Raw genomic sequence first — 25,949 nt, 5'->3', positions numbered from 1 at the left:
CTCCTAACAGTTTCTGGGTACCTGGTGAGTGCTCAGTACATTTTTATTATTATTTTCGAAAAAGAAAACCTATGAAGATAGTATATCTATCTTCAAAGGTTTCAACGGGCACACATCAAACCAGAGAACAGCTAAGTGATGTGCTCTACGACGTGACACAGATGGTAAAAAAAAAAAAAAAAAAAAAAAAGCGAACATCAGAGAGAAGGAAGGATTATGTGCTCTGGGATGTGAAAGGAGGCTCCTCTGGCCAGAGGCTGGGGGAGAAAACGAGCCAGTGCAGGCTGTGGCGGAAGTCACGGGGGTAGATGGGAGTTAGCAGGGTTGGGCCGTGCAGTCGAGGCCCTGGGAAGCCTGCAGGTGTGCTGGGTTGTGCGGCTGGCAGTAGGGAGTCCGCCCGTGGGTGCCCTGGGGAGGGGACTTCCTGCCCCCCCTAAGCACATGCTTCCCTGGGCTGCGTGCTTAGGACCTCTTCTGTCCCTGCTTGATGTCCCTTGTCCCAAGAACTTACTACTTGGCTTTCATAGAACTTTCTAGAAATTGCATTTCTTCTCTAGAATGGCTCTGCCCCCACGGAAAGGTCTTCCTGAAAGGAAATGAGAAGGGAGAAAAGAAGTTCCCCTCCCCTAAATTCTCTCGGCAGGTGTTTGATCGCCACTTGTCCAGAGCATTAACTCTCTTCTCTGTTTTCTTTGGAATCGAGTAAGTTGTCATTTACCAAAGACAATGATAATGGGCCAGATCGTATCAATGATCCAAGGTCACCAAAATACTCTCAGTATATAGGTTCTTTTTGAGTTGCCAGGCTTCATATAAAAAGATGCATCTCGGGCTTCCCTGGTGGCGCAGTGGTTGAGAGTCCGCCTGCTGATGCAGGGGACGCGGGTTCGTGCCCCGGCCCGGGAAGATCCCACATGCCGCGGAGCGGCTGGGCCCGTGAGCCACGGCCGCTGAGCCTGCGCGTCCAGAGCCTGTGCTCCGCAACGGGAGAGGCCACAACAGTGAGACGCCAGCGTACCGCAAAAAAAAAAAAAAAAAGATGCATCTCAAGTCTCCAAAGGATGCACAGTTTATTCTCAGGTTTTAAAAACCCAGTTGAGCTTTCCAAAGGCTTAGGATATAATGAGCTAGTTTTCAGTCTTTTTCAGCCTGTGATCTTGATGTTTTTCTACATCAGCTTTGGAACAACCAGTGAGTTAATTAAGGATGATCACTTTGGTTATCTGTAATCTTCACTTATAGATTTGTAAAAAGAAGCAACCATAAAAGAAGTGGTATTTTTGAAGATATCTACACACACGGACAAAAGGGTCACAGTCATACAGGGTGTTGCATTGGCTGCCGATCTGCCGCCTCAAATGGGAGTCTTACATATGAAACTTTACAAATACCATATAAATGCACGTAAGAAAGAGATTATCTCCAGAAAATTAAGAAAGTCCTTTCCGAAAAAACTATAGTAGTTTTAAAGAGTGAATAAAGGGAACAGAGAGAGAGAGAGAGAGAGAAAATTGACAATTTAGTATAGCGGAACTCAATAAATGCTAATAATAGCATATTAGAATGATATTTAGGGAAGGTTTTATATAAGAATTTATATAAAACTCTTTTTAGATGTTCTTCTTTTGGCCCTCAGAAGATCAAAGAAAGCTGTGAGGAGGACATCTTTGTTAGATTTAGAGTCGTTTGACATTTGAGCTGACTTATTAATTAACCCCCTGATACCTTCCAACAGATTCTGACAATTCGTGGGCCAATTTCTATACAGATGAGGGAGGTGGGTGGGAAGATAGTATTTACTAAACCATGTCTATGGGTCAGCTCAGTTATATTAACTCATTGCAACCATACCACATTCCTCTGTGGTCAGTATTATCTCAGTTTTATAAATAAGGAAATACAGGCTCAGAGGGTAAGGATAAGTGAGTCGCCCAAGTTCTCTGACCCATGAGGACAATGCTAGGATGCAAACCCGCCCGACACCTCATCATATTTTTCCATTTATAGTAACTCCCTGGTCTCTCCCTCTAATCCCAGAACAGTCATGAGCGTTCAAATTGGTTCAACTCTAATTCTTGAATCCATATCCAAAGCACAAAAACTGAATTTAAGTCAAATTTACTACTTTCAAAGAACCATCCAACATTTTACGACATTTCACAAAATATATTTTGTGATCAAGTCAGTTTGGGGAATACAGAACTTAACAGCACAGTTCACCTGATTTTTTCAGTACAGGACTTCTTTGGGTCTTTAATATACTAATGTGAACTCTGAATCTCTAAGGGGAGCACATTACAGACATTGTTTCCCAAGCTATTATTTATTCACATATTCATTCATCCTTTTATTTTGCTAGAATACTTCAAGGGCTGAATTTTCTATGAAACTACCTTTCTTTTCCTTTTTTATTTATTTATTCATGTTTGCGGTACGCGGGCCTCTCACTGCTGTGGCCTCTCCCGCTGCGGAGCACAGGCTCCGGACGCGCAGGCCCAGCGGCCATGGCTCACGGGCCCAGCCGCTCCGCGACACGTGGGATCTTCCCAGACCGGGGCACAAACCCGCGTCCCCTGCAACGGCAGGCGGACTCTCAACCACTGCGCCACCAGGGAAGCCCGAAACTACCTTTCTTAATAGTGTGTCATCTTGGGCAAATCACTTTACCTCTTTGCACCTCCATTTTCTACTCTTCAAATGGAACTAAAGATATTCCAAAGGTCCCTTTAGCTTTAAAAATTCTATGGTGCAGCCTCTCTCCTCCGCCAAAGTCTAGGCATTTGTGCTACCAAGTGAACTTGCTAAGGATAAGATTTTCTGAAAACCATTCATTCATTCATTCATTCACGAAACATTGATTCATTGCCAAGCACTATGACAGGTTTTGAGGACAAAAGGACAAGATACAAATAACATGAAGATACACTGTACCCAGGATGAGGCCGTGATATGATGATGAACACAGAGGAAGAGAGCACACACATGAACTCATGATACAATACAGGAAGAGGGCAGTAGCAACATGCATAGATAATACAGACTCGCACGAACCGGTGACTATAAAACAACTCAGGAAGAGAGAATAGAAATACGCCTAGATAATAAAGACTCACGGAGAACCTGCCTCCTCTTTGCAGGGGTTGAGTTAAGGCTTTCAGGAGGGAAAACACCCAGTGTCTTAAGGGATGGGTCGGCATTCCATGAAGGGAAGGTACTCCAGGCAGAGGGGACACAGGAACAAAAAAAGCATAGGGGCTGAAGCAGCATGACATGTGCCGCGATCTACAAGAGTTTGGCAATTGTTAGAATGTAAATAAAGTTCAAGGCGGGGGAGCATTCGCTGTAAGAAGTAGGCAGGGCCCGTTGTTGAAGGCCTTCTTTGTCAGATGCTTGAACTGGGTCCTGTGATGGAGAGCCAGTGGAAGACTTGGAACAGGGATGCGCCATTTTACTTGTGTGGAAGACAGATGCAAAGAGAGAAAAGAGAGGTAGGGAGACCAGTGAGGAGACTCCTGCAGATGTCCAGGACATAGACAGTGAGCACCTGAACCAGGAGACTGACGAGAAGAAAGCAGAGGAAAGGATGGATTTGAGACACAGTTCACATTTCGTAGGTACAACCTGCTCAGCCTGATGGATTAGAGGAAGAGGGGGAAGGAGAGAGACCGCCTCTAACGTGGATGATGGATACACGATGTCTGTACAAGAGGAGGAAAATCATGTGATGTGATCAGTTTTGGACCTGCTTAGTGTAAGGCCTTTCTAAGATATTTGTAGATATGTTAAAATTGGAGATGCTCTACCACAACCTTTTTCTGTGCATCAAACTCAAATGGAGATTTCATTTTGAGGATTTGCATTGAAGGATGACTCCATATTGCTGGTTATTTGATTTAGGTTGTCAGGATGTTGCAAATAAACGGCAAGTTTATCTTTAATAGAAATGTAATTACTAATCAAAATTATAACTAAGTTCATTTTACTCTTATTTAACCATGGAGTCATGAGGCACACAATAGTGTTTATACTTGCGGATTTAAGTGTAGTTGGTATTAAATATATATTTTTGTTGAAAGACAATCAACATGACCATTAATTTAGATTTTTTTAACCAGTATTATAAAATGTAATTTAAAATATTCTTCTTTTTACCAAATCACTGAAATTGTTATAAGGTGAACTAAGGAGGCTATAAATCTACTCTGAACTTCATCTATGCCAGGCGTTCAAAACTCTGCTATACCTCAAATCAAGGAACTAACGCCTCACTCTTCACTGCTGTCAAGATGAACTGAAACATTTTCTGAGGGGCTCTTACCATTTCTCTCTGAATGCACGATTTTTTTTTTTTTTTTGCCGCATGACTTGCAGGATCTTAGTTCCCCAATGAGGGATCGAACCCAGGCCCTGGCAGTCCTAACCACTGGACCGCCAGGGAATTCCCTGAATGCACGATTTAAAGCAGATTCTGGAAGGATCTTTCTGTAGGGGTAGGAATATGGTCTGTAGTAAGAACTGACTCCAGTATCCCTCGCTGGAAGTGATATAAGCATGAACCAGAACCCAATTCATTTTTGCAGGTCTATCAGCAAGTAGTTCTAGACATCCTGAAAGGAGGTGATAGGAATTTTAAGGGAAGAAGAGGGTGAGAAGAAAGAGTAAACACAAGGAAAAAAAAAATCTCTTACCAGGTTCTTGTTGTATTTTGTGGTTGTTTTTAAACCAGGTTATCTGAGGCTCTGGGACACCGTTAGCGTGACAATCTAAAGTCGTAGAACTGCTGATAGCCACTGTGTGATCACTGAGGTTTCGTAGGAGGTAGGGTGCTTCCTGATCTAGTGAATAAAGAAAGGGAATTGTTATTACTCGTCAATTTTATTCTTTTATTATATATGCATATCAACATTTTAAAAGTAGAGAGGAAAACAGCAAAACTCAACTATAAGTTTTCATTCATATTTTATTCCCTCAATTTCTCCTCTATGGTTAGCCTACTGCTTCCTCTTTATTAAGTTACTACAATAAATTGAAATCTGTTAGAACACAGGAAAATCAAGAACTCAACTCTGTATTTTTAGATTTCAATATCAAGGTTTTTGCCTGGCCAACTAGTTTCCTTCCTTTCTTTGAGAGAAGCTTTTTCTAAAACCTAAGGATTTTGCATGATATTTTAGGAACTAAAAAGGAAACAGACATGATTTTGGATATAGGCTTGTAGTGAGTTTTTACATAAATACAGAGAGTTATAGTAACGAGCTAATCGAATTTTGTATTTTTGTGTTTCATTAACATGTGAGGGCATGTTTGTGTCACTCAGCTGTCAGTAACCTAAACTGTAAGGCAGCAGACCAAGTGGGAGAATTTCTTGCACTCTGAGAGCTTTATTGATTCTCTCTTTCCTCCAATCCCTTCCCAAATGCAAACGAACAAAAGGATTAATTCAAGAGGCAGAGGCACAGACTTGTAGTTTTTGCACTATATAATAGTACAAATATTGTATTTTATATTACTTTCTCTTAAAACATACAAATATGATACAATTTATTTTAATAAAATGCCAACCGATATAGTACAACAAAATGGATTTAATACATTAGGATGCAATACATTACAACATTAAAATCTCACAGAGGGACAGCAGTACCCAAGGCCCCCGTGAGTACGTGTCTCTATTTTTATGGAATCAGTCCTGCTGATGTGTATACATTCTAGTTGGGCAGGTGCTGGATTGGTAACTCAAGCTTCCACGGTCAAAGAGCAAAGACAACTCCTGAAATCTTCCCCCCCCCCCTCAAGTCATCCTTCCCCCCCCGCCCCACTCGTTGCAAATCCTGGAAGACAAATCAAATCAAAACAGTTTGGGCGTCACTTACACATTCTGCGTCCCTGGTTTCAGTTACACAGTCTGAGCTTTCTCTGACCATTCCTCATCTTATTGTACTAACACTGTGGAAGCAGCTTAGGGGTGATTACAACGCTCTAAGAGATGACACCTTGCAATGGCTCTGATTCCATGTCCCTGCAGGATTCTGCCGAGTCCCCAAACCTTTCTGTTTTTAGTCCTGCAGGGAAACTCTCAGGATTAGCATTCATTAAAGCAATTGAGAAATCTCAGGTTAAGAAGTATATTACCACATGACTTTGAGAACATGTTGACATAGCATGACATGGCAGGGTGGCTATCTGTTAGGAGAAACAGATTTCTCATTCCGTTTTGATTTCCATAGCTTATCATTAGTCTTTTCACATTTTATACAAAATGCAATCTGAAGGCAAAACAGACTTGAAGGAGTGCTAATTTATAAACTCGTCAACTATAGTGTGAAATGCGTGATAGCAACAATCCTTTGGCCTGTTTCAGTGTAGCTTTCCTAGCCTCATCTTGCGCCCCCCCCCGGCAGACCCATTTTCATAGTTCTGGGTTTACATTCTGTCCAGTCTGTCAAATAGTTTTTCCTAATTGAAAACGCGGCCATGTATCAAAATCTTCCATTTTGATAATTCTTACATGCTTGATCATTACAATTTTGACATTTTTACACAGTCAAGACCCCAGACGTATCAGTGAACGTGACAAGAGAATAAAGAACAGTATATTACTATTTAGCATCTTTTACAGCCAACTTTGACGCACCTCATTTAAAACTCAGAACAGACCCAGTTCACTGAGTTATACTTGTAATAGCTTCCTCTGGCACATTTACTGTTTCCCAGGCATTAAATATGATAAAATAATCTATCATTGTCCATAGGTCTTATTAGAAGAAGGAAGTCTGAATACATGGCCTACCACACCCGAATTATTTTCATAGCTACAAACTGTAACATCATCAACACAGACAGGATTTGGCTTCCCTGACAGGTGTGTTTGAAAACAATGCTTATATAAAAGAGAGCATCTTCTTTTAACATAAACGTCACGCAGAACTCCCAAAGGCCCTATCTGTACTACACAAACTTCAGACGAGGGAAGCAGCCGGAAGGCTGCAGAATGAACAGAGGATTCTCAATGAAATACAAGGTTCATATGAACATGTCTGAAACATACAGTATGATGATATTTTTCTTTGTACCCTTTTGTGGAAAAAAAAAATAAGTTCTCATTTTTGGCAAGTTTCAAAATGACCAATCAACCAAGGAATTGTTTTTTAATCAATTCCCACTTTATAGTAATCTACTTTGGCATTTTAAATAGGAATGGTACGTTGAACCCATATTTTTAAACCTGAGTTATTTGGTGGAAATAGCGGCTTTCCAAAGTTTAACAAAGGGGAGCTTTCAAACTGAGAAAATCAGAATGAACGGACTATTTCTGCTGGTTATCAACAGCCAAAGATTGCTCCCCACCAGGTCCTTTTACTTCTCGGCATTCGAGCCCAAGAGATCTGCCAGGTCCCACAGATACGTACTTCCGATTCTCCATTTGGAAAGGGGACCGAGGAACCAGCCTCACACCCTCTACCCCATCTCAGTCATTCTCCATAGCAGGCTCTTGGTTCTTTCTCTATTTCCCCGTTATCCTCCCCTTACACCACACCTCGGAGACTAACTAAAAAAAAATCAAAACCCACCCAGTCCTTTCTTTTCCTTTTTGAAACTCTCTGGAAGGATTCGTGACTCTATGGAATTCTTCAAATTATCTCTCGGAAGTACTTCAAATCATCTTCTGTAACTACTAAACCCTTCCCCTCCCTAGGAAAGGATAGGTTTTGCATGTCCATTTCACCATGTTTTTCAAAAGTACTCCCTAAACCATCTCATTTGCTCTTTCAGCTTTAGTAAAAATTGAGACTCCCGCCCCCCCCCCCCCAGGTCCTCTGGTACTAAGGCAGTTTCCTGAAGGAACACACTGACTTATAATGAACAAAGACTCCAGGCAAAAGAGCCATAGGTAAAGTTTCCAGATACAATCGATTATTCTTTCCTTTGGGCTGACAACTTCCAGGTTACTAATTGTTTTCAGAGCATTTGGGGCTCCATAAAAGTGCTATTGTTTACTCCTTCACATTTGACAAAAGCAATTCCCACGTGAAAGACAAGTTGAGCCGTGGGACAGAGTCTGTTACCTAAAGGAGGAAACAGTCTGGTGAGTTCCCAAGCCTGAAAAGCTGTCATATTGTCACCTCCTACTGAACAACCCAGCCACTGTGTTCTCAGCCATGGCTATTTTGGTCATTATAGTTTGTTTTCCAGTAGTTCAGGCAAGTCACATGTAATGATCAATCATAAATGAAAACAACAGAACAACGCATATGAAATTGGTGAAAAAGTCACTTTCCCCGGGGAAAAAAATCCTACTCAATTTGCATATGGGGAAAGTGGACTTTGTTTTTTTTTAATGGACAAATTTGAGATTGACATTTAGAAGAATGCATTAAGCCTCTGGTCACAAGAGCCTTTATTTCCTTGATAAATTGATCATGGTACACAGTTGAATGCCATCCGTTGGACAGGATAAAGTTCTTTAACCAGGGACAAAAATATTAGAAACAAAGGCATGAGCCACTTTTGTTCAGGTGCTATCAGTGGCTATGTAGCCCACTCAGAGGCAGTGAGGAGAAAACCCACTGGACTTGTTGACTAGCTACTGGCACTGCAGGAGAGAAGTGGGCTTGATCTGGGTGGACTTTTGTAATTCATACTGTGATAAAGCTTTAATACCTCTGAATGACACCAACACCTTGCACCTCTGGGGCCCACCTTAGACGCTCCAGTTTAAAATTAATGTGCTTAATATAAAAAAAAAGCATCTTCAAATAAATAAGCATTATAACTTGCTATCATCCAGGTGCTATTTACAAATCAAAAGCAGATGTAACAGTACGAAATAAAACCCGGCAGAGGTCCGTCAGAGTCTCCAATTCAACTGTCCTCATTCCGAGCTGGCCAATGAACTGATTCATGTCCATCTTTGGCAGACACCAGCATCTGTTTAAATTATTCGGGTTTGGCAGCTTGGAAACATAAACATAAAAAGAGGTGGGCATTAAAGTGGAAGGAAAGGATCAGTCCCGAGTTGTTGTCTGTCAGGCAGGAGAAAACAGCAAAGAGCAAAACACACAGAGAATGCACTGCAGGGATCCTCCAAATCCAAACGTGCACCAGGTCGGCCCCAGAGAGCGGACCCCTCAGCCTGAACGGGGCGCCCAGAGCTGGGGGTCCCGGGGGGCTCAATGTTACTCCTATCATGGCCAAACTCATTTTGGGAGGAGCTTCTCCTCTGAGCCGGAAAATGAGCAACAGTGACAATAAATCAAGATGATATGACACAACTGTTACTTTGTAATGAGTCCTTTAATGTTTTACATTACTTTGTGAGGTACAATCATTCCTTGTGCTTTTAAATTTGGAGATCCGAGAGAAAACAGCCTTTCTGTTGCAGTGCTCACCTCTAATGGTCACTTCTTTCTTCTGGAGGATTTCTTCCCCTGTGTACATGTTCCTGGCTCGGCAGGCATAGGTGCCCGAGTCTTCCAGGGAAACGTTCTTGATGACGAGGTGGAGTGTCACGGAGTGCTCTTTCGTGACGGCCGTTTTCTGCTTGCGGATGCTGTGCTGCATGGTTCGGTTGTTTACTGTCCGCAGCAAGATCCAGGTAATGTCTCTGTATAAGAACTTGTTAACTGTGCAAGACAGTTTCAGGTCCTCTCCTTCCGTAGGCATTTTTTCCAAGTTAACGTGAAATCCATTGGGCACATCTGGAAAAAAAAGAACAAAGGACTTGAGTGCATAGGAAAATCAATGTCTCATCCTGAGGACGTATCTCATTCTAAGACAGTCAAGGATCTTAAGGATTGTTCCTACACAAATTCAGCATCAACATTAAAAGGATGGTATTTATCTTTTTTTTTTTTTTTTAAAGGGGAACGGATCAGACATGGCAGGTAGGAACCGACTCAGTTCGTTCCGTCAGAAGCGAGACAGGAAATGCAAAATAGGACGTAATTAGGAGGGTACGCTCATTTGCTCAAAATTGCTCTTCAAAGTGGATGCTTTTTTTTTTTTTTTTTTTACGACTTGGGATGATAACCCATTGCTTTATCATGTGCAGAAGTCCTCCTGGTAAGTGGGCAAAATAGTGAAGGACTCTAAGAGGAGTTTGTACTAGAGACTACAGGTGCTTTGATAGCCAAACTTATTTAACTAAGTTGTGAACAAGTGAGAACAGGAAGTCCCAGGTCTGCGCTAGGAGACTCCAGTTAACACTTTAATCCTAAACTTTGGACTGATGGCATCCTCCTCCTGCTGCTGGCCCATCACTCCCCCTGCTCTTTGCTGGCACCAAGGGGTCCTTGCTCAGGTCCCCTTTTATGGTGATTGCTCTACTCAGACATAAAAAAGCAAGATTTCTTTTTTTTTTTTTTTTTGCGCTACCCGGGCCTCTCACTGTTGTGGCCTCTCCCGTTGCGGAGCACAGGCTCCGGACGCGCAGGCTCAGCGGCCATGGCTCACGGGCCCAGCCGCTCCGCGGCATGTGGGATCCTCCCGGACCGGGGCACGAACCCGCGTCCCCTGCATCGGCAGGCGGACTCTCAACCACTGCGCCACCAGGGAAGCCCAAAGAGCAAGATTTCTTCTGAAAATGCGGACAACTAATCTCGAAGAGTTGCTAGATTGCAAAGTGGGGGCAGAAGGTTTCTAAATCAAATCTGCTCTTAAAAAACATATTAAACATTTTCCTAAAAGGACTGCATCATTGGAAGTCATTTTCTCCAGTGTCATTCCCAGGTAACCTTCTTCTCCATCTTCTTGGCGCCTCTAGCCACAGCTCACGAGCTCCCCTCCTCAGCTTTCTTAACCTGGACCATCATTTAGCTTCTGCACTGAGAGTTCCTTAGTCTCCTTTTGGACCATCTCACCAGACGATTTTAGAATACCATTGGTTGTTACTAGCCCTGAACTGGCCTGCTCTCAAAACCCTCCCATCGCTTGTTACTAGCGGCATATCTGTACTTGAGCAAAGAACTGGGGCCAACATTTCACAAAGAACTTTGAAGATGAAAAGCGCTATGTTATGCTATTATTATTATTATCCTTTGCACACAAAGCTATAAAGAAACCTTTAAACCTTAAGGGGACAATAGTCCAAAATTAGATATCATATCAACTCTTTCCTAAATCTCACTTTGCTTGTTTTTCTGATTTTTCTGGGCTCTGGCTTTATTATAAATTGTCACGTCTGAAGAAATGCCAAAGTATTCATCTGGAACCTGGGAGCCGGGGGGTAGCAGTGGCTTACGAAGCTGTCAATGACTGGAGAGAGAGGAGGCCAGTGGAAGTTTTCCTGCTTTTAAAATGAAAACCTAAGAATGTGCCAGAAGAGGCAGAAGCAGCTGACCATAGTTTTTTAACATAACAATAAGGTGTCAGAAATAGCCCCTCTAATTCAGCATCTTTTTATACTTGGGACACTTTCCAAGCATGAGGAGTTAAACATTAGCCATCAACTTTTACCCAGATACTAGGGCAGAAGTCTTGTGCACTGGTTGCAATCAAATTATTTCTGAAAAGACGGTAGGCTTCCATTTACGAAGTCCCATCCTGGTAGTCAGAACCCAAGTGGGTCCCAAGTAACACCACTGAGATCATGTAGAGAGTTTCTATTTACTTTAGTGATTTGAAACTTCCTGTGGAAATAGCTCACAGGTTTCCTGGTGGAAGATTTTGTTTATCTTTGCCAAGCACCACCAGGAATCTCAAAATAAAATGCATTTAGTGACATTGGGAAACCAGGGAGATAAGGCAGCGCTGTTCCTGTTTCACCCTCAGTAATTGCTAACACACCCAGAGTCATGCTGAGTGCCAACAGAACAGAAAAAACACACACGGAGGAAAAGAAAAGAATCGAATCCGTTTTCAGGTCCGTTTCTCATATGGGGACACTGTTAGGAGGCTAATTTGGTTTATGTTGTCAGATGGCACTTAGAAATGATCTGTTTCTCAGTATAGCCCCTCCACTATTCTTTTCTGATCCATGGAAGGTGATAAATAAGATGTCATAAACTAGGTAATGAATCCAGAGGGATTTTTCCCTTAATTCATGTCGATTTTTTTTTTTTTTTTTTTTAGCCTGAGTACAAAAACAGACCAAAGAAAGCATTGCCTTCTAACTCTCAAAATGAAAACAAGAAATCTTCCCACACTTAAGGATCTGTTGCAGATTCAGCCCAGGCTTCAGTAGCACCAACTAACACTCATCCATCCAACACATAATCACATCCACGGCGTCTTAGGAGATGTGGTGGAGAAGACGCCACCCTTGCTCAGGAGACATCCCACCCAGGGTTAGGTGAAAGGGTAATGTATTTACAGAGGTGCACACCTGGGGGTGGACATCTTGACTTGATTGGATCAAACGTGTGAATTAAGTTCATGAAAGAGACAAGCATAGACATTAAAAGGATGAAAGGTATCTCCTTTGTCAGGTGGAAATAAAGGCTTTACCTCAACTAGAGAACAGAAACAGCATTCTCTAAAAAGAAAGTGAGTGGTGACTAGAAAGTTTTGCTCCTTTCAAATAGATACTATGGACAAGTGAATGGCAGAGTTGGAGTAGAAGCTGTGGAGGATGCTAATGGCCATAGCAAACTGGTTCACATCAGTTCAGAAGGCAGCTCTGTTGTATTTTAGGGAAGGGGCAGCATGATTGGAATGAGGATCAGTACAGACCCGATTCTAGATCTTTTGATTTTGAGCAGTTCAATTTTAGACAGCTCTTTTAAAGCATGACCTGCACTAGGTCGGGTATAAGCATGGAACAAATATACATTCATTTTTCAGAAAATCGTCATGGAAGGTGCAACATTCCTAAAGAATATTTAGTCTCATCTCTAGTGAGGCTAAATCTCATGACAGAGATTTGAGTAAGAAAAAGGGAAGAGTTTTAGAAATAATGAATGTAAGTAATCTATGATTACCCATCAAGACTAGAAGTTTTCAAAACAGGGAGCAAAGCATTTAGGAGAATTATATTCCGGGCACTGGGGACTTGATTGGATGAGTTTGTGCTCAGTTTTAAGATTAAATTTCTGGAGGAAAAATGTCGTGAGCTTCGAGTTAGGTATGTTGGAAATAGAATTCCCATCGCTCCTTTCAATGGATGAGGAAAGGTTTCAAGCACCCCGTGGTTATAAACTGGACGATATGGTGGGAGGCGAAGGGGGATTGCTGCCTGAGTTCCGCAGGTGGTCAGCCGTATCAGCTGGGGCCCTTGCAGCAGCCATGCTGTGCGCAGATACAGGCCGGAGCCATGAAGCACTCGGGGGAGGGGCGGGCTGGATGTTGGTGCTGCAGTGAATAATGGGCATCGATGAACCTTCCTGGGACTCGTATCATGAGGGAAACGAGCAGGGCGTGCCCTCAGTCAGGGCATCCTCTCCCAGTACTCCCTTCAGACCCAGGCAAGGGGGCTCTCTGTTCAGGCTCTACCCCTCCCCACAATGGAGAGAGTCTAGCGGAGGTGGGGGGCTGCCCACACAGAGCCTATGCTATCCCCACTCTTTATCTTTCGTGGGGCCCCAGAATTCCCTGTAAAGATGATCCCAAGTCTGCTTCCAGACTGTCTCAGACCTCTTCCCCCTTCGCTCTGTCTGTCCTCCTGAGGTCAGACTGCTGGGCAGTCTGCACACTTATAGGGCCCAGGGAGACTGTTTGGGGGAGGGGTGGACAGAGTTTGGAGGTGTGGCCTGGGGAGATCATCCCCAGGAGGACAGGGCCCCTTACCGTGAGGGCCGAGCCCGGAGTGGAAGGAGAAGCAGGGTGAGCCGGGGGTGGGCTTCTCCTGCACCGTCAGGCACCGCCACACTCTGTGCAGTCCCGGAACTCTAGACCTGTGCCTGACTTTCCAGGTCATCATGAAAGTATCTTTGTCCACCAGAGGCTACAACATGTTTCACAGCTTGTTCATGTGATTCAGAACTTGTAAGTGGTTAGATGTATAGTCTGTGGGCCTCTGTTGGTCTTCTCGCCTTGATTCTGAAAATGCCAGGGCCAGCCTGTCCTCTTCTTTCTACCGATTCTTTGTACCCACAGGACTACCTCAAGTCCTGCTTCCTTCTCAGAGGCTTAGAGCAACGCTCTACAATACACGGCTACCTGTGGCTACTGAGCTTTGAAAGTATGGTCAGTGTGACTGAACTGAATTTCATTCAGTTAGTTTTATCTCATTTCAATCCTGATTTTAAAGAAGCGATGTAATCTTTTAAAAAATACTGATGACATGTTAAAATGATAACATGGGATCTGTTAGGTGAAATAAAATGAATTTCACTTTTTTTTAACTTTAAAAAAAATGGTCACTAGAAAATGTTAAATTATGTATGTGGCTGACATATTTTTATTGGTGGAATTGGCTTAGCATTGGTAAATTCATCTGTCACGTTACTTCTGCTCATTCCTTTTGATACTAGGATACAGGTAACATTTCTTCTTTGTGTCCACGGTGTTCAAACCGTCTTCCGAGAAAGACAGGGCCTCCTTGCTATCTCTTTGAACGCTCAACACAGCGTTGAACTGTCCTGTTTAATAGTTGGTGCTCATTAAACTTGTACAAACGTATTGAATGTTACGAATAGAACAGGAATGGCTCAATCTTTTGTACTCTAAATCACAGAGACAGTGGCCGTGGGCTTGGATGGTTAGGGTTAGCTTGTTGCACCCCAAATATAGATGACAACACAAGCCTTTGGACTTAATTAGTCTAAATCATCTGAGGTTGATTAAAGAATTAGTATGTGTGAAACTGCTCTCTGAATCCTTCTCTAAATAAAGGGCTTTTCCTATTTGGAATGAACGCAAAGATGATTTTATCTCCGCTTCTCGAATATTGAGGGTATAGGGACTGACTTGGTTTTCAGAGGCTCTCCCGTGTGCCCCTCCACCTCTCTAAACCGCATTTCCTCATCTGGAAAATGCAGGGCTATAATGTCGAATTATAGCCCCTAAAAGTCCCTTCTGGCTCTGACATTCTGTGAGCACCTACCCAAGGATCTCTCCCCTGGCACAGCTTCTCTGAGGGTCAGCTAACGTGCCAGAAGGCTCCCTGTGATCTGGCAACCCATACTTCTCATGCAATCGGACATAACCTATTTCTTTCTGGTGAACTCAAGGCAACTGCTACAGCCTGCCCCAGGCAGTGCGAAGTTTCCAGAGAGTTGGCCAACTGCCCAGGTTTTTTCAGAAAATTGGGGGAGTGTGGAGCCAGGCAATTGTTTTTATACTCTGAGCTACTTACTTCCTTCCTGTACCCATGGAGGGACATAGGGAGTGCCATTTGTGTACCTTGGAAGTTATAAGATTTGCAGACACCATCATATTTAAGGTTAAAAATTCTGAAACGCTACCAAAAAATAACACACTAAGAATGATCAACCAAGCGCAGCTTCAGATTTCTTTAGGAGAGCCTCATGTGCCAAAAAGCTGAAATTCAGTTGTGAAACATTTGCTGTACAGCAGAAATTAACACAACACTGTAAATCAACGATAACATCAATTAAAAAAAAAAAGTTGTGAAGCAGTTCGCCTCTTGGGTTACAAAGATGTCATCCCATGTATTAGAATTGGTTTCCTTGACTGTTACTGAACAACCCCTGTGTACCAGGCCCTGTGCTGGGGACTGTAGGGTGTTCAAAAATGAACACGACAAGATCCCAGATTGACAATCAAGCCTAGGAAAGAGACGTAGACAAATAGCTCTAAAAGGGAATTCAGGGAAATAACCCTTCAGGAGACCCAATGACCCAATGATGCTGTAGAAAACTATTCCCGAGAGCAAGGATGAAGGTACTCAAAGCTGGACAAGTCTATGGAATGTTTTTTTTTTTTAAATAAAAGTCACTCGAGTGCACTCAAAGCACAGAAGACTGCAAGAGAGACTTGAGGTCCCTGGGCTGTCTTCGTGAATACAGGACACGTGGCTTACCTGTGATGTAAAAGTTTATGTTTCTTTCCACAGTCCCTACTTTATTGGCAGCCATGCAACTGTAGATTCCAGAAATTCTAGAGTCGGCCACAGCCAAGGTGCTAGCCGTCTGCAAAAGAAAAGGCAACTTCAGCGACAGGACGAAGAACCACTGGACACCCCCTGAGATATTTCTGAGCGGGACATGATCCGGCTATTCCATTGCCTCAACAGAGGTAGAACTGCACACGTGGTGGTTACCAGAAACTCTCCCCTCGCCGAGCCTCAGCAAGAATGGAAAAACAACAGGAAAGCAGGTCCTCAGGAGACCGGGGGCTATGACATCCGACTCATATGAGGGCTTCAGGCTTATTTATCTCGTGCTGCTGGCGTAACAATTACAGACCTGAAGCCCAGATGCGGGACAGCACGTCCTACCCTATGAGGTGGTCAGGGCCACGCCAACGAGAGGGGGAGGTCCAGGCCTTCCCTTTTGTTTGGATGACCTGTGATCACGAACGCCACTTGGTAACAGGAGCCTTCTTTGCCGTCTGGTTCTGTAAGCGGTGTGTTAAGGGAGCACAGACACTGGAGAGAGGCTGGCTGAACCATTTCTTTTCTGGGACGTGGCACTGCAGCCCTAATAACGCAGAGGGAGGGGCGGAAACTCCCTGAGGCTCTTGCGGGTGTTTGTAAATTACTTAATTTCTCAGGCTGTCAATCCCTACTCTAGAAAATGAAGATATAAATCATGGATTCACACGGCAACGTGGCTTCTCTAGGGTTTAGTGCTGCTCTTGGGCAGATGAGCCCCTAACGAGGCAGAAGGAGTCAAAGCTATGTGAACTTGAAAGCACTTTCCAAACTATGATGTTGCAAAAAGTAATGTCTCAAAAAAAAAAAAAAAAAAAAGAACCACAAATTTATACAGCTTAAAGGTTTGCATGGCTGTCTCCTTTTAAAGATAAAAATTAGCAGTATGAAATGAATTGTTGAGAATTCTAAAATTTAACCCAACCTTTCAAAAAAGTAATGCATGCTATACATGAAAAAAAAAATGAAACAGCTAGTAAGTTTTTCATATTTAAAATTACAAAAAAGGTTGATCCAGTTACTTATAAATCGTTGCAGCCTATCTCCTAGGACACAAAGAACTGGTCATAAGCCCTGAAATTGTAGAGGCTGTGCTGATGCTTCCAGACTAATGGGGTGTCCCGGCTGGAGGAGAACGATCCGGTCACTTACAGGTTAACGTGATACATACAGAGAGGCTGAACTGTGACAGTGGGCTTTCTAAGATAGTAACACAAATTCTACAAAGGGTCCTAACATTTTTCTAAGTTGCTGAGTTATGCGGTAGGCACTTTACTCGTATTCTCATATCCCTTATGAGAAATTAAAGTATGTCTGTCTTTACAGATCAGGAAGACTAAAAAATATATTCGTAGTTTTTTTAGCCAGCAACTTCACTGCTCCAAATTCTCTGTAATTTCCACTAGGGTACAGTTGATATTTCATGATACCTTTTCTGTTTGTTAGATCTGTTTAATTACCTCTACCCACACATCCTCTGTGTATTACTGAAATTCTGGGAAATGAGTGTCTGCGATTCGTGGCATTTTCATCCAATGTGGAAGATACTGATTATTTGTTAAGGCATCACCCAGACGTCGTAAAGGGGACGGACGGGAGTATGACACAACCCTTATTCTTAACGTGAAGGACTACTTCTAGGTCACAGGGAAGAATTTCCCTACTTGAAGCCCAAGTATATCTTATTCTCTCTTTTACAGAGGAAGACTCCCACAAAAGCAAATAACCAGTGGAGAGAGCTCAGGTGTCTCTTTCTCTATTTTGATTACTAATCATTATAAGAGGCGGGGAATACAAAAATTCTGGATGGCTGTTTAATTATTGCACCCACCACTTCAGAGTTGTGGAGGAAAAAGTAGCTAGAAGAGAAGCTTGTAGGTGACAGGTGGAAGGACAAGAGAGATCACCAAGTGAGACTCTGACTCCTGGAATTTTCTCAGGAGACGAGCTTAGGTGCCTGAAAGCAGCATGAACAGGGTCAGAAGAGGAACAGTCGTGGAGACCTCACAGCCCCTCTGCTGTTTGCCTCTCAGCTCAAGCACAGCTTTCCTTACGAAGTTAGCGCTCAATGTTTATCCTAAAGGGCCTCAGCAGAGCCTTATTTAGAGTCTCAGACGTATTGCTGCTCAATAAATAAGTGAACAACTCATTTCTGTTTGGCTTGAACATCTGAAATGATGAACAACGATTACCTGAAAGTTGCATTTGGATTTCTTTTAAAATTATTTTGATTTCACTGAGAGCGGGGCAGCTGAGAACCAGAACTGGGTTTCGTGCCAAGGGCAATCAATTCAGATGTGCACACTTGCCATATTTAAGGCCTGTGCAGGCAACCGGGGGAGGGCTGTAGCCATTTTACAACACTGCGAAAACAGATAGCTCAGGATTTCTGTATAATCAGAGAATAAAACTGAGGTCCACAGAAGTGAAGTGAATCCAGGCCACACGATAAACCATGGAGATAACAGACGCATCTGAATCTCTTGTTTTGCCTGAATGACCTCTTCCAAGACTGACACCTTACCCCAAGTAGAGCCTACCCCAGAACTCACCTCTCCAAAGTTTCTATTAAAATTGAACTAGAAAATGACATTGATGGGAGCTTACATTATTTCTTTGTTTCTGGGTACCTCTATGTTACCCTTGCTGTGCGCCAGTGTGTGAGGCATTACCTCATTTAATTAATCCTCCCCGGAGCCCAGTGACGTGGGTGTATTACTTGTTCTACACAAGAGGCAACTGAGGTTATAAACTGATTCACTCAAAGATCCACGGTACCACAGACAGCCCCGAGCAACAATTATGCCCAGGTTTGTCTGACACCAGTGCCTGTGCTCTTAATCTACACGAAATTGCTGCTTGCCGCCTTCAAACCCTTTAAATCTAACAGTACAGATCTATTGGTAGAGTTCTGTCTATGCTTTGAGTCGGATTTTCTCTCGAGAATACCTCCTTTAATAAGCAGACATGGTCACTACAAGCTCAATGCTACTGTGTACAGAAATACTGTTTTTTTTAGTATTTTATACAAGTTGCAAGCTGATACAGTGTTATATGGTTTGAAAATATGATTGATGATGGACAAATTATAATTAGAGAAGAACATTTTAAAATAAGATGGAACTTACATCCTGTGAGCAACATTATTCAAAATGATCTGATTTCTAGAGGACTTTTATTTTTCTAGAGTATATTTTTAAGCTATAAATTAAAATACTTTCATGAAAAAACTATGACACTTGAAGTATAAACTATAGAGTCAGAAAAGGGAGGTCAAGTGTGAGTTGAAGGTGGGTGTAGTTTGGACACAAGAGAGCTTCTCACAGGACAGGAGTCTCTTGGGTTAAGGGGACAAATGTGATCCCCGGCAGTCATGACCAAATACTACTGTTTCAAGAAGGAAAAAATGGAAATAACAGTTGGAACAGCAAATATCAACTTAATACTTGAAAAGAGAAAGTATTTCAAACTCAAGAAGTTGAGTTGTAGCATATGTTTGAAATTATCATCATATATTTTATAAGGTACACCAAAAGAAATTCCCAAGGCTGTCTGCTTGTATCCATTCTAGAATTAGTTTCCATTTGCCGCAGTTTTTTTTAGTTCTGAACCCACACTTTGGGTGCCTCTGTTTTCCCTGCGAGGACCTCAAGGATTAAGATATTAGAAACAGACCCTTCAAATCCATTCTCTGGGTTCTTCTGTATGACCCAGGAACGCTGGTGAACACTGTCGTCAGGTACTGTAAATTTGGAAGTTATTCATTCTCCTTCCTTCCTTCCCTTTCGCTAAGCGTTAGTGATTCACTACTGGAACGTGGTTTGAACCTCATGGAACAGAATGGATGGGATGATGTGTAATTCAGCCTAATTTCCAGCACCCGCCTTTAAAAAAAACCTATATATGGATTTTATTCTCGGATGTTTCTATTACAGTTTCCTTTGAAGTGTTTCAGGGAGAAATAAAAGCAGATATGTAAAGGTCAGGGAAGAATCTAAAATGATCCTGGGGTGGTGCATTTGAGCCAACTGATGGGAAATAGAACGTGAGAAGGTAGACAAGGTCGGGGAGTGTGTGGGAGAGCGGAACCCAGGCTGTACTCCCGGGATGAGGCATTCATGCTTCGGTCATGGACGTGTCTTTTACGGTACACACATTTCTCAATGAAACCTCAAAACGATTTCAATGGAGATGTTGCTAAGATGTTAAATTGTCATGATCCTCCAGCCTCACAGAATTAATGCTGTGAAACGCATTTCCTGTGTATTTTTCCCTAACACAGGGCTCCTTCTACTTCCTGCCCCAAGTCTACAGAGTCTGGCAAACCCACTGAAACCATACCAAAGCTCCATGTTTGCCATTAGCAACTCCAATTGATGACTTCACTTCTCACAGATCTGGGCCAAAACCTGGCCATAAGGAGACTGAATTTTATTGTCTCGTGCACCCTTCCTTGGGTTAAACAAAACAAAACACAACAGGGGGGTGGGGCGCGGGGGGAAGCAAGTCCCTGAAAGGCAGCAGGTGCTCGAGCAGGACCTCGCTCCACTGATGGCTGGAGCAGGGTCCCGGGCATGCCGACTATATGACTGGGGAAGAGCATCTGTGTGCTCTAAGCTGGGACTTAACTTGAACAGAAAAGAAAAGCAGTTTTAATTGTAAAGGAAATAACAATGCAAAGAATTCTGAGATAGCAAAACATCCGTCTGTCATCTGAAAGACGTTTTTCACACACAAAGATATATTAATAGATGCTAAAAGCAAAATTAGTAAAGTCTTCTAAATTTAGGACATGAAATTAATAACTCAAAGTCTAATTTGTTACAGTTACTACTAGGATATGTATGTGTGTGTGTGTGTGTGTGTGTGTGTGTGTGTATACACACACTTCGTTTAGAAGGAGTATTAAAGGTTTTTCAACACAATTGTTTAATAAGTAGTCTTTACTGCGTAAGTTCACAATCAATTTGCGGGATTGCATTAGGGAATATAAGACAGTCATCTTGATAACAGGCAAACGAGACAGGTCATGTGTTAGGAGCTCCATTTTTTGGAGGAGAGAACTCAGGTTCAGAGAGGTGAACTGATTTGCACGTGGTTACACACAATAGAAAGGGCAGACCTTAACCCATGCTCTGCAGGTTGGATGGCCCAAGGGCCAACTGTGTCTGGAGGTCTCTGTTTAAAAACCTGGTGTAACTACAGAATTACAAGACAATAAATTTGTTTCAAGCACACATGGAAAAAATCAGGAAAGATTCTTTATCTCACCCAGGTTTTGTCATGGAGGCAGGTGGCTACTTCATGGTTCAGGCTAATCAGAAACATAACCTAGCTTTTTCACTTTCTATTTTCTGTCGTATTTTTTTTTGCGGCTAGAATACCACAAACCGGACTAGAAGTTCTTTGGAATTAAGCTCATAAATGCGTGTTTTAATATCCAGCAGTTAACAGTACCAGCACCTGATAGGGTCAGGGAAAGGCAAAATGAATCGGCACAGTCAAGGGCATCTTGAAATTTTCTAGTACTTTGTGACAACTAACTTGCTTTCTACTCTGAGGCAATTTCCTTTTTTTTCAAAAATGTAGTGTCACTCAAACTTTTGAGTTTACAGAGTTTCCTCTTTTCTAAGTATTTCATTAAACTGCTGTCGCATCAATAGCTACACGTCTTGGAATGTTTTAAACTACAGTTTGTTTGCATTTGAGAAAAAGAATTGTAAGCCACCTACAGCTTGCTGCAGTGGTTAGAAAAACTTTTCCTGAATCCTTGACGAGTGATCGCTGATATTATCGTGCAAGCCATCACCATCTTAACTAATTTCTGTATTGGCTTAGTTGGCAGAGCCCTGGGTTTTGGCAATGAAGACTTGGGTTTGAGCTTCTCACGTGCCACTTCTAAGCTGCGTGACTTGGAGTCAGTCATCTTATCACCTCGGTTTTTCTCATCTTTAAAATGGAGATAGCCACTCTGGCCCACCAAAGAATGATGTTGACATAAGCGTACGTCCAAAAGTTTTCCATCAGGAAGAATTCAGATGTTATTTGTTATTATGAAGTCCTACTCGGAGAATGATGCCATCTATTTTGTTGCTTTCAAATGCAAATATAGCTGAACAGATAAATAAGCATGACCACACTTAAGGAGGTAACACCCATATTAACAGACTACTCCAAGTCAAGATATGCATGTAGAAGGAGATATTCTAGCAAGGGGTGATTTGTATGGTTTTTTTTTTCCCCCTTCTTAAAGCATCACTACCCCTGTGCCTGATAATAGCAGATTTTGGAGTTGCATTTTTCACTAATTTGACAGAGAAGAAAACCACCAGGTCTGAGATCTGCTGCGATTTCCCTGGTTCACAAGGTATCAGCTAGTGTTGAGGTTAAGGGAGTGGAGAAAATATGTCCAAGAGCAGAAAAGATGCTCCTAGTCCCTGACTAGGTCAGGGAAACTTTTTTTTTTAAACTGAGGCATAATTGACAAATAACATTATATTAGCTTCAACATTTGTATGTATTGCAAAATGATCACTACAATACGTCTAGTTAACACCCATCACCACACGTAGTACAAGGGTTTTTCCTGTGACGGGAATTTTTAAGATCTAATCTCTTAGCAACTTTTAAGTGTGCAATTCAGCAGTATTAACTATCGTTGCAGTGCTGTATATGGCGTCCCAATGGCTTATTTATATATTATAGGAATTGGAAGTTTGTACCTCTTAACCCCCTTCATCCATCTTGCCTACCTCCTGCCTCTGGCAACCACCAATCTATGAGCTTGTTTTCCTGTTTGTTTTCGTCCACATATAAGTGAGATCATACAGTATCTGTCTTTCTCTGTCGGACTTATTTCATTTAGCATAATGCCCTTAAGGTCTGTCCGTGTTGTCACAAATGGCAAGCTTTCATTCTTTTTCATGGCCGAATAATATTCCACTGCGCATACAGACCACATTTTCTGCATCCATTCATCTGTCGATGGACACTTAGGTTGTTTCCGTATGTTGGCTGTTGTGAATAATGCTGCAGTGAATACGTGGGTACCTATGTCTTTTGAGCGAGTGTTTTTGTCTTCTTCAGACAAATACCCAGAAGTGGAATTGCTGAATCATGGTAGTTATATTTTTAATTTTTAAAGGAACCCCCATACCGCTTTCCATAGTGGCTGCACCAATTATATTCCCGCCAATAGTGCACAAGGGGGTCTGCACACCCTCACCAACATTTGTTATTTCTTGTCTTTCTCACAGTAGCCATTCTGACAGGTGGGAGGTGATATCTCATGGCGGCTCTGATTGGCCTTTCTTCAGTCAGGAAATCTGATACACTGTGTGTGTTTGTACGCCCCAACTTAGGCTTCGCCCGTGCGAAAACAGAGGGGAAAACAAGATATTTTGTGAAATGGAAACATTCCATTTTAGCCTAAAGTTTTGTGCTAGCTTTTGCTTACTGACCTCTCACTTTATTTATGTCAGAGGTTCTCAGTTCTGGTTACGCTAGAATCTCCCAGGGAGCTTCTGTGAACCCTGGGCTCCACGCTAAAGATTCACATGTAATAATAATCGGTAAAGTAGATTACTGTGCAGCCAGAGTGAGAACCACTGATGTGGACCAGTTTGATGCTCAAGAGGCATTTCTCCCTCTTCCGTTAGGACCAAGGACTCACTCCTTCGGGACTGGTGCTCGGTTGGGTATATACAGCAGATTGAATAGCCTCCGTGCATCGCTCCGTAAAGACATACTACTGATTTTCTTCTCTCTGAATTTTTGCTTGAGCACTTGAATTCCTTCTGGCTCTAATAAACCCAGAACTGGGAGCTGAGTGTGTACTTTTAGAATAAATATCCCCATGCTTATTTTGACGAACAGTACCTTATTCTTTCCTTCTAAGACTGCCGTGCGCTGAGTGATGCTCTCAATTCTGTTTCCTACGGTGCTGTCAGGATCCAGGATAAAGGACTCTTCATTATTGGAGCAAAAGTCATACCTATTTTTAAAAAAAGTAAGCCATCACTGTGTTGCTTTGCAGCATGGTCTAGCCCATGGTGACCCGTGAAATGAAAACCATTAAGTCCTCAGATAACAAAGTCACAATTTTCTTCTTTTCCTTAGACGCTTCCCCCCCAATATGCATCCTCAAAACTTAAAAACAGCAGACAGATTTTGCCTGATCTGCAAAACAAAACCAAACCAAAAAACCCACACCAGTGTATCTCCACATATCCTTCCTGTTCTTTATGTTAAATATTAAATAAAAATGCATAAATTAAAAAATCTAGTATCTAGATTTTAATTAGTTCCTAGTGGAAGAAACATGCAAACACGGAAGAAACGGAAGTTATGTTAATGAATGTAAACCTCAAGGATAACAGCATTTCACAGCTATAAAAGGCTGGCATTTAATATGAGAATATTCCATCATACAGCTAATTTTTTCCAGGGCTGATTAAGTGTATATGGAAACACACATCATGGAGCAGCTATTAAATTCAGTCTATTTCTTTTCAAGTTTTGGAGTATCACAGCAAGCTCTTTAACATCTCAGGCCTCAAGTGTTTAATTATAGAATATGTGTGTTGAAGTTGTTTAAGATCTTTTTTGCTTCTAAAAGTCCATGAAATCTCCCTCTCTTACTGTTTAAACTAGCTGGAGCAGTACCATTTTAAAGAGAGATTCCAACCTATATCCGAAAGTGTGTTCTTTCAAACACCTGATTGTCAGTAGGGGCCCGTCAGTTTACTACCTAAATCACTGGTGTAAATATCTATTGATCATTTATTATGTTTCTTCATCTCTGTTTCATTTACTTCTGCTGTGATCTCTATGATTTCTTTCCTTCTACTAACTTTGGGTTTTGTTTGTTCCTCTTTCTCTAGTTGCTTTAGGTGTCAGGTTAGGTTGTTTGAGATTTTTCTTGTTTCCTGAGGTAAGACTGTAATTGCAATAAACTTCCCTCTTAGGACTGCTTTTGCCGCATCCCATAGGTTTTGGACCGTCATGCTTTTGTTGTCATTTGGATCATTTATTATGTTTCGTGTATCCTGGGTTCTACACGAATAAAAAATCCGAACAACAGAAAGGACACTTACATCCACTCTGACCCGAGCAGTGCAGTAGTGCTTCAACATGCCTCTTCCCAAGCCAACACCCACAAAGCAGACCAACCCCGAGCATTCGGGATTCTAGTGGAATCCTCTTTGCTCCGAAAGCTTCAACAACTGTACTGAAGAAAGCCCAGGCTTCCGTGACTGAGTCAAGGCCATCCAAAGTCCATTCCCTACCTGCCTTTTCAACCTTACCGCTACAGACACGTTTCCTCACGGGCAAACCACAGTTTGGTTCAGCTACTTCAAAGAAGACTTGAGTCCTAGAGCTGCCCTGACTTCTAGCTGTATGACAGTTTTCTCCTCTGAAACACACAAATAAAATTATACCTGCCCTGTTAATCTCATGGGATTATACATGTGTTAAATTTAATTACAGAGGTTTTGTAAATTAAAGACACCCTAGAAAAGCAAGGAACTATTCTTCCTGTGGCTCGGGGTGTACACACACCTGATTCCTTCACCTTCACTCACCAGTTACCGCTGCCTCGATGCCCCTCACCACCGGCCCGATCTCCTCCAAGCAGCTTATCCTGATCACTGTGAACCCTTACAGTGCACAGGATCAGAACCACTTGATGAGCCTGTAGCTAGACCACCTTAACTTGTGCTGTGATTTCTATTTGCGTGAACTGCCCAGAGCCTAGCTCTGTACCACCACGTATGGCAAATGCAGGTGCTCAGTAAGTGGACACTGCAGGTGCTTTGCTTTCTACCACTCATGACGAAATGAACACTGATTTCTTTTTTTAAATTATTTATTTGGCTGTGCCAGGTCTTAGTTGTGGCAGGTGGGATCTTTAGTTGTGGCAGGCGGGATCTTTAGTTGTGGCATGTGGGATCTAGTT

The 25,949-nt window shown here is 42.3% G+C and overlaps 1 protein-coding gene across 1 annotated transcript in view; it reads right to left on the bottom strand.

The window, feature by feature from the left end:
• Positions 1–25,949, bottom strand: part of FLT1 (fms related receptor tyrosine kinase 1) — a 171,296-nt gene that overhangs the window by 65,258 nt on the left and 80,089 nt on the right. Inside the window, exons 11-14 of the mRNA XM_022574557.3 lie at positions 23,870–23,984; positions 15,920–16,028; positions 9,390–9,698; positions 4,689–4,835 (exon numbers count right to left, since the gene is read on the bottom strand). Of these exons, the coding sequence (XP_022430265.1) occupies positions 4,689–4,835; positions 9,390–9,698; positions 15,920–16,028; positions 23,870–23,984 (680 nt within the window). The remainder of the gene's footprint in view (positions 1–4,688; positions 4,836–9,389; positions 9,699–15,919; positions 16,029–23,869; positions 23,985–25,949) is intronic.

Source organism: Delphinapterus leucas, chromosome 18 (assembly GCF_059928025.1).
Source record: "Delphinapterus leucas isolate spDelLeu-1000000601 "Yukka" chromosome 18, BTC_Dleu_Yukka2, whole genome shotgun sequence".
Taxonomy (NCBI): Eukaryota; Metazoa; Chordata; class Mammalia; order Artiodactyla; family Monodontidae; genus Delphinapterus; species Delphinapterus leucas.
This window is presented reverse-complemented; position numbering and strand designations above follow the sequence as displayed.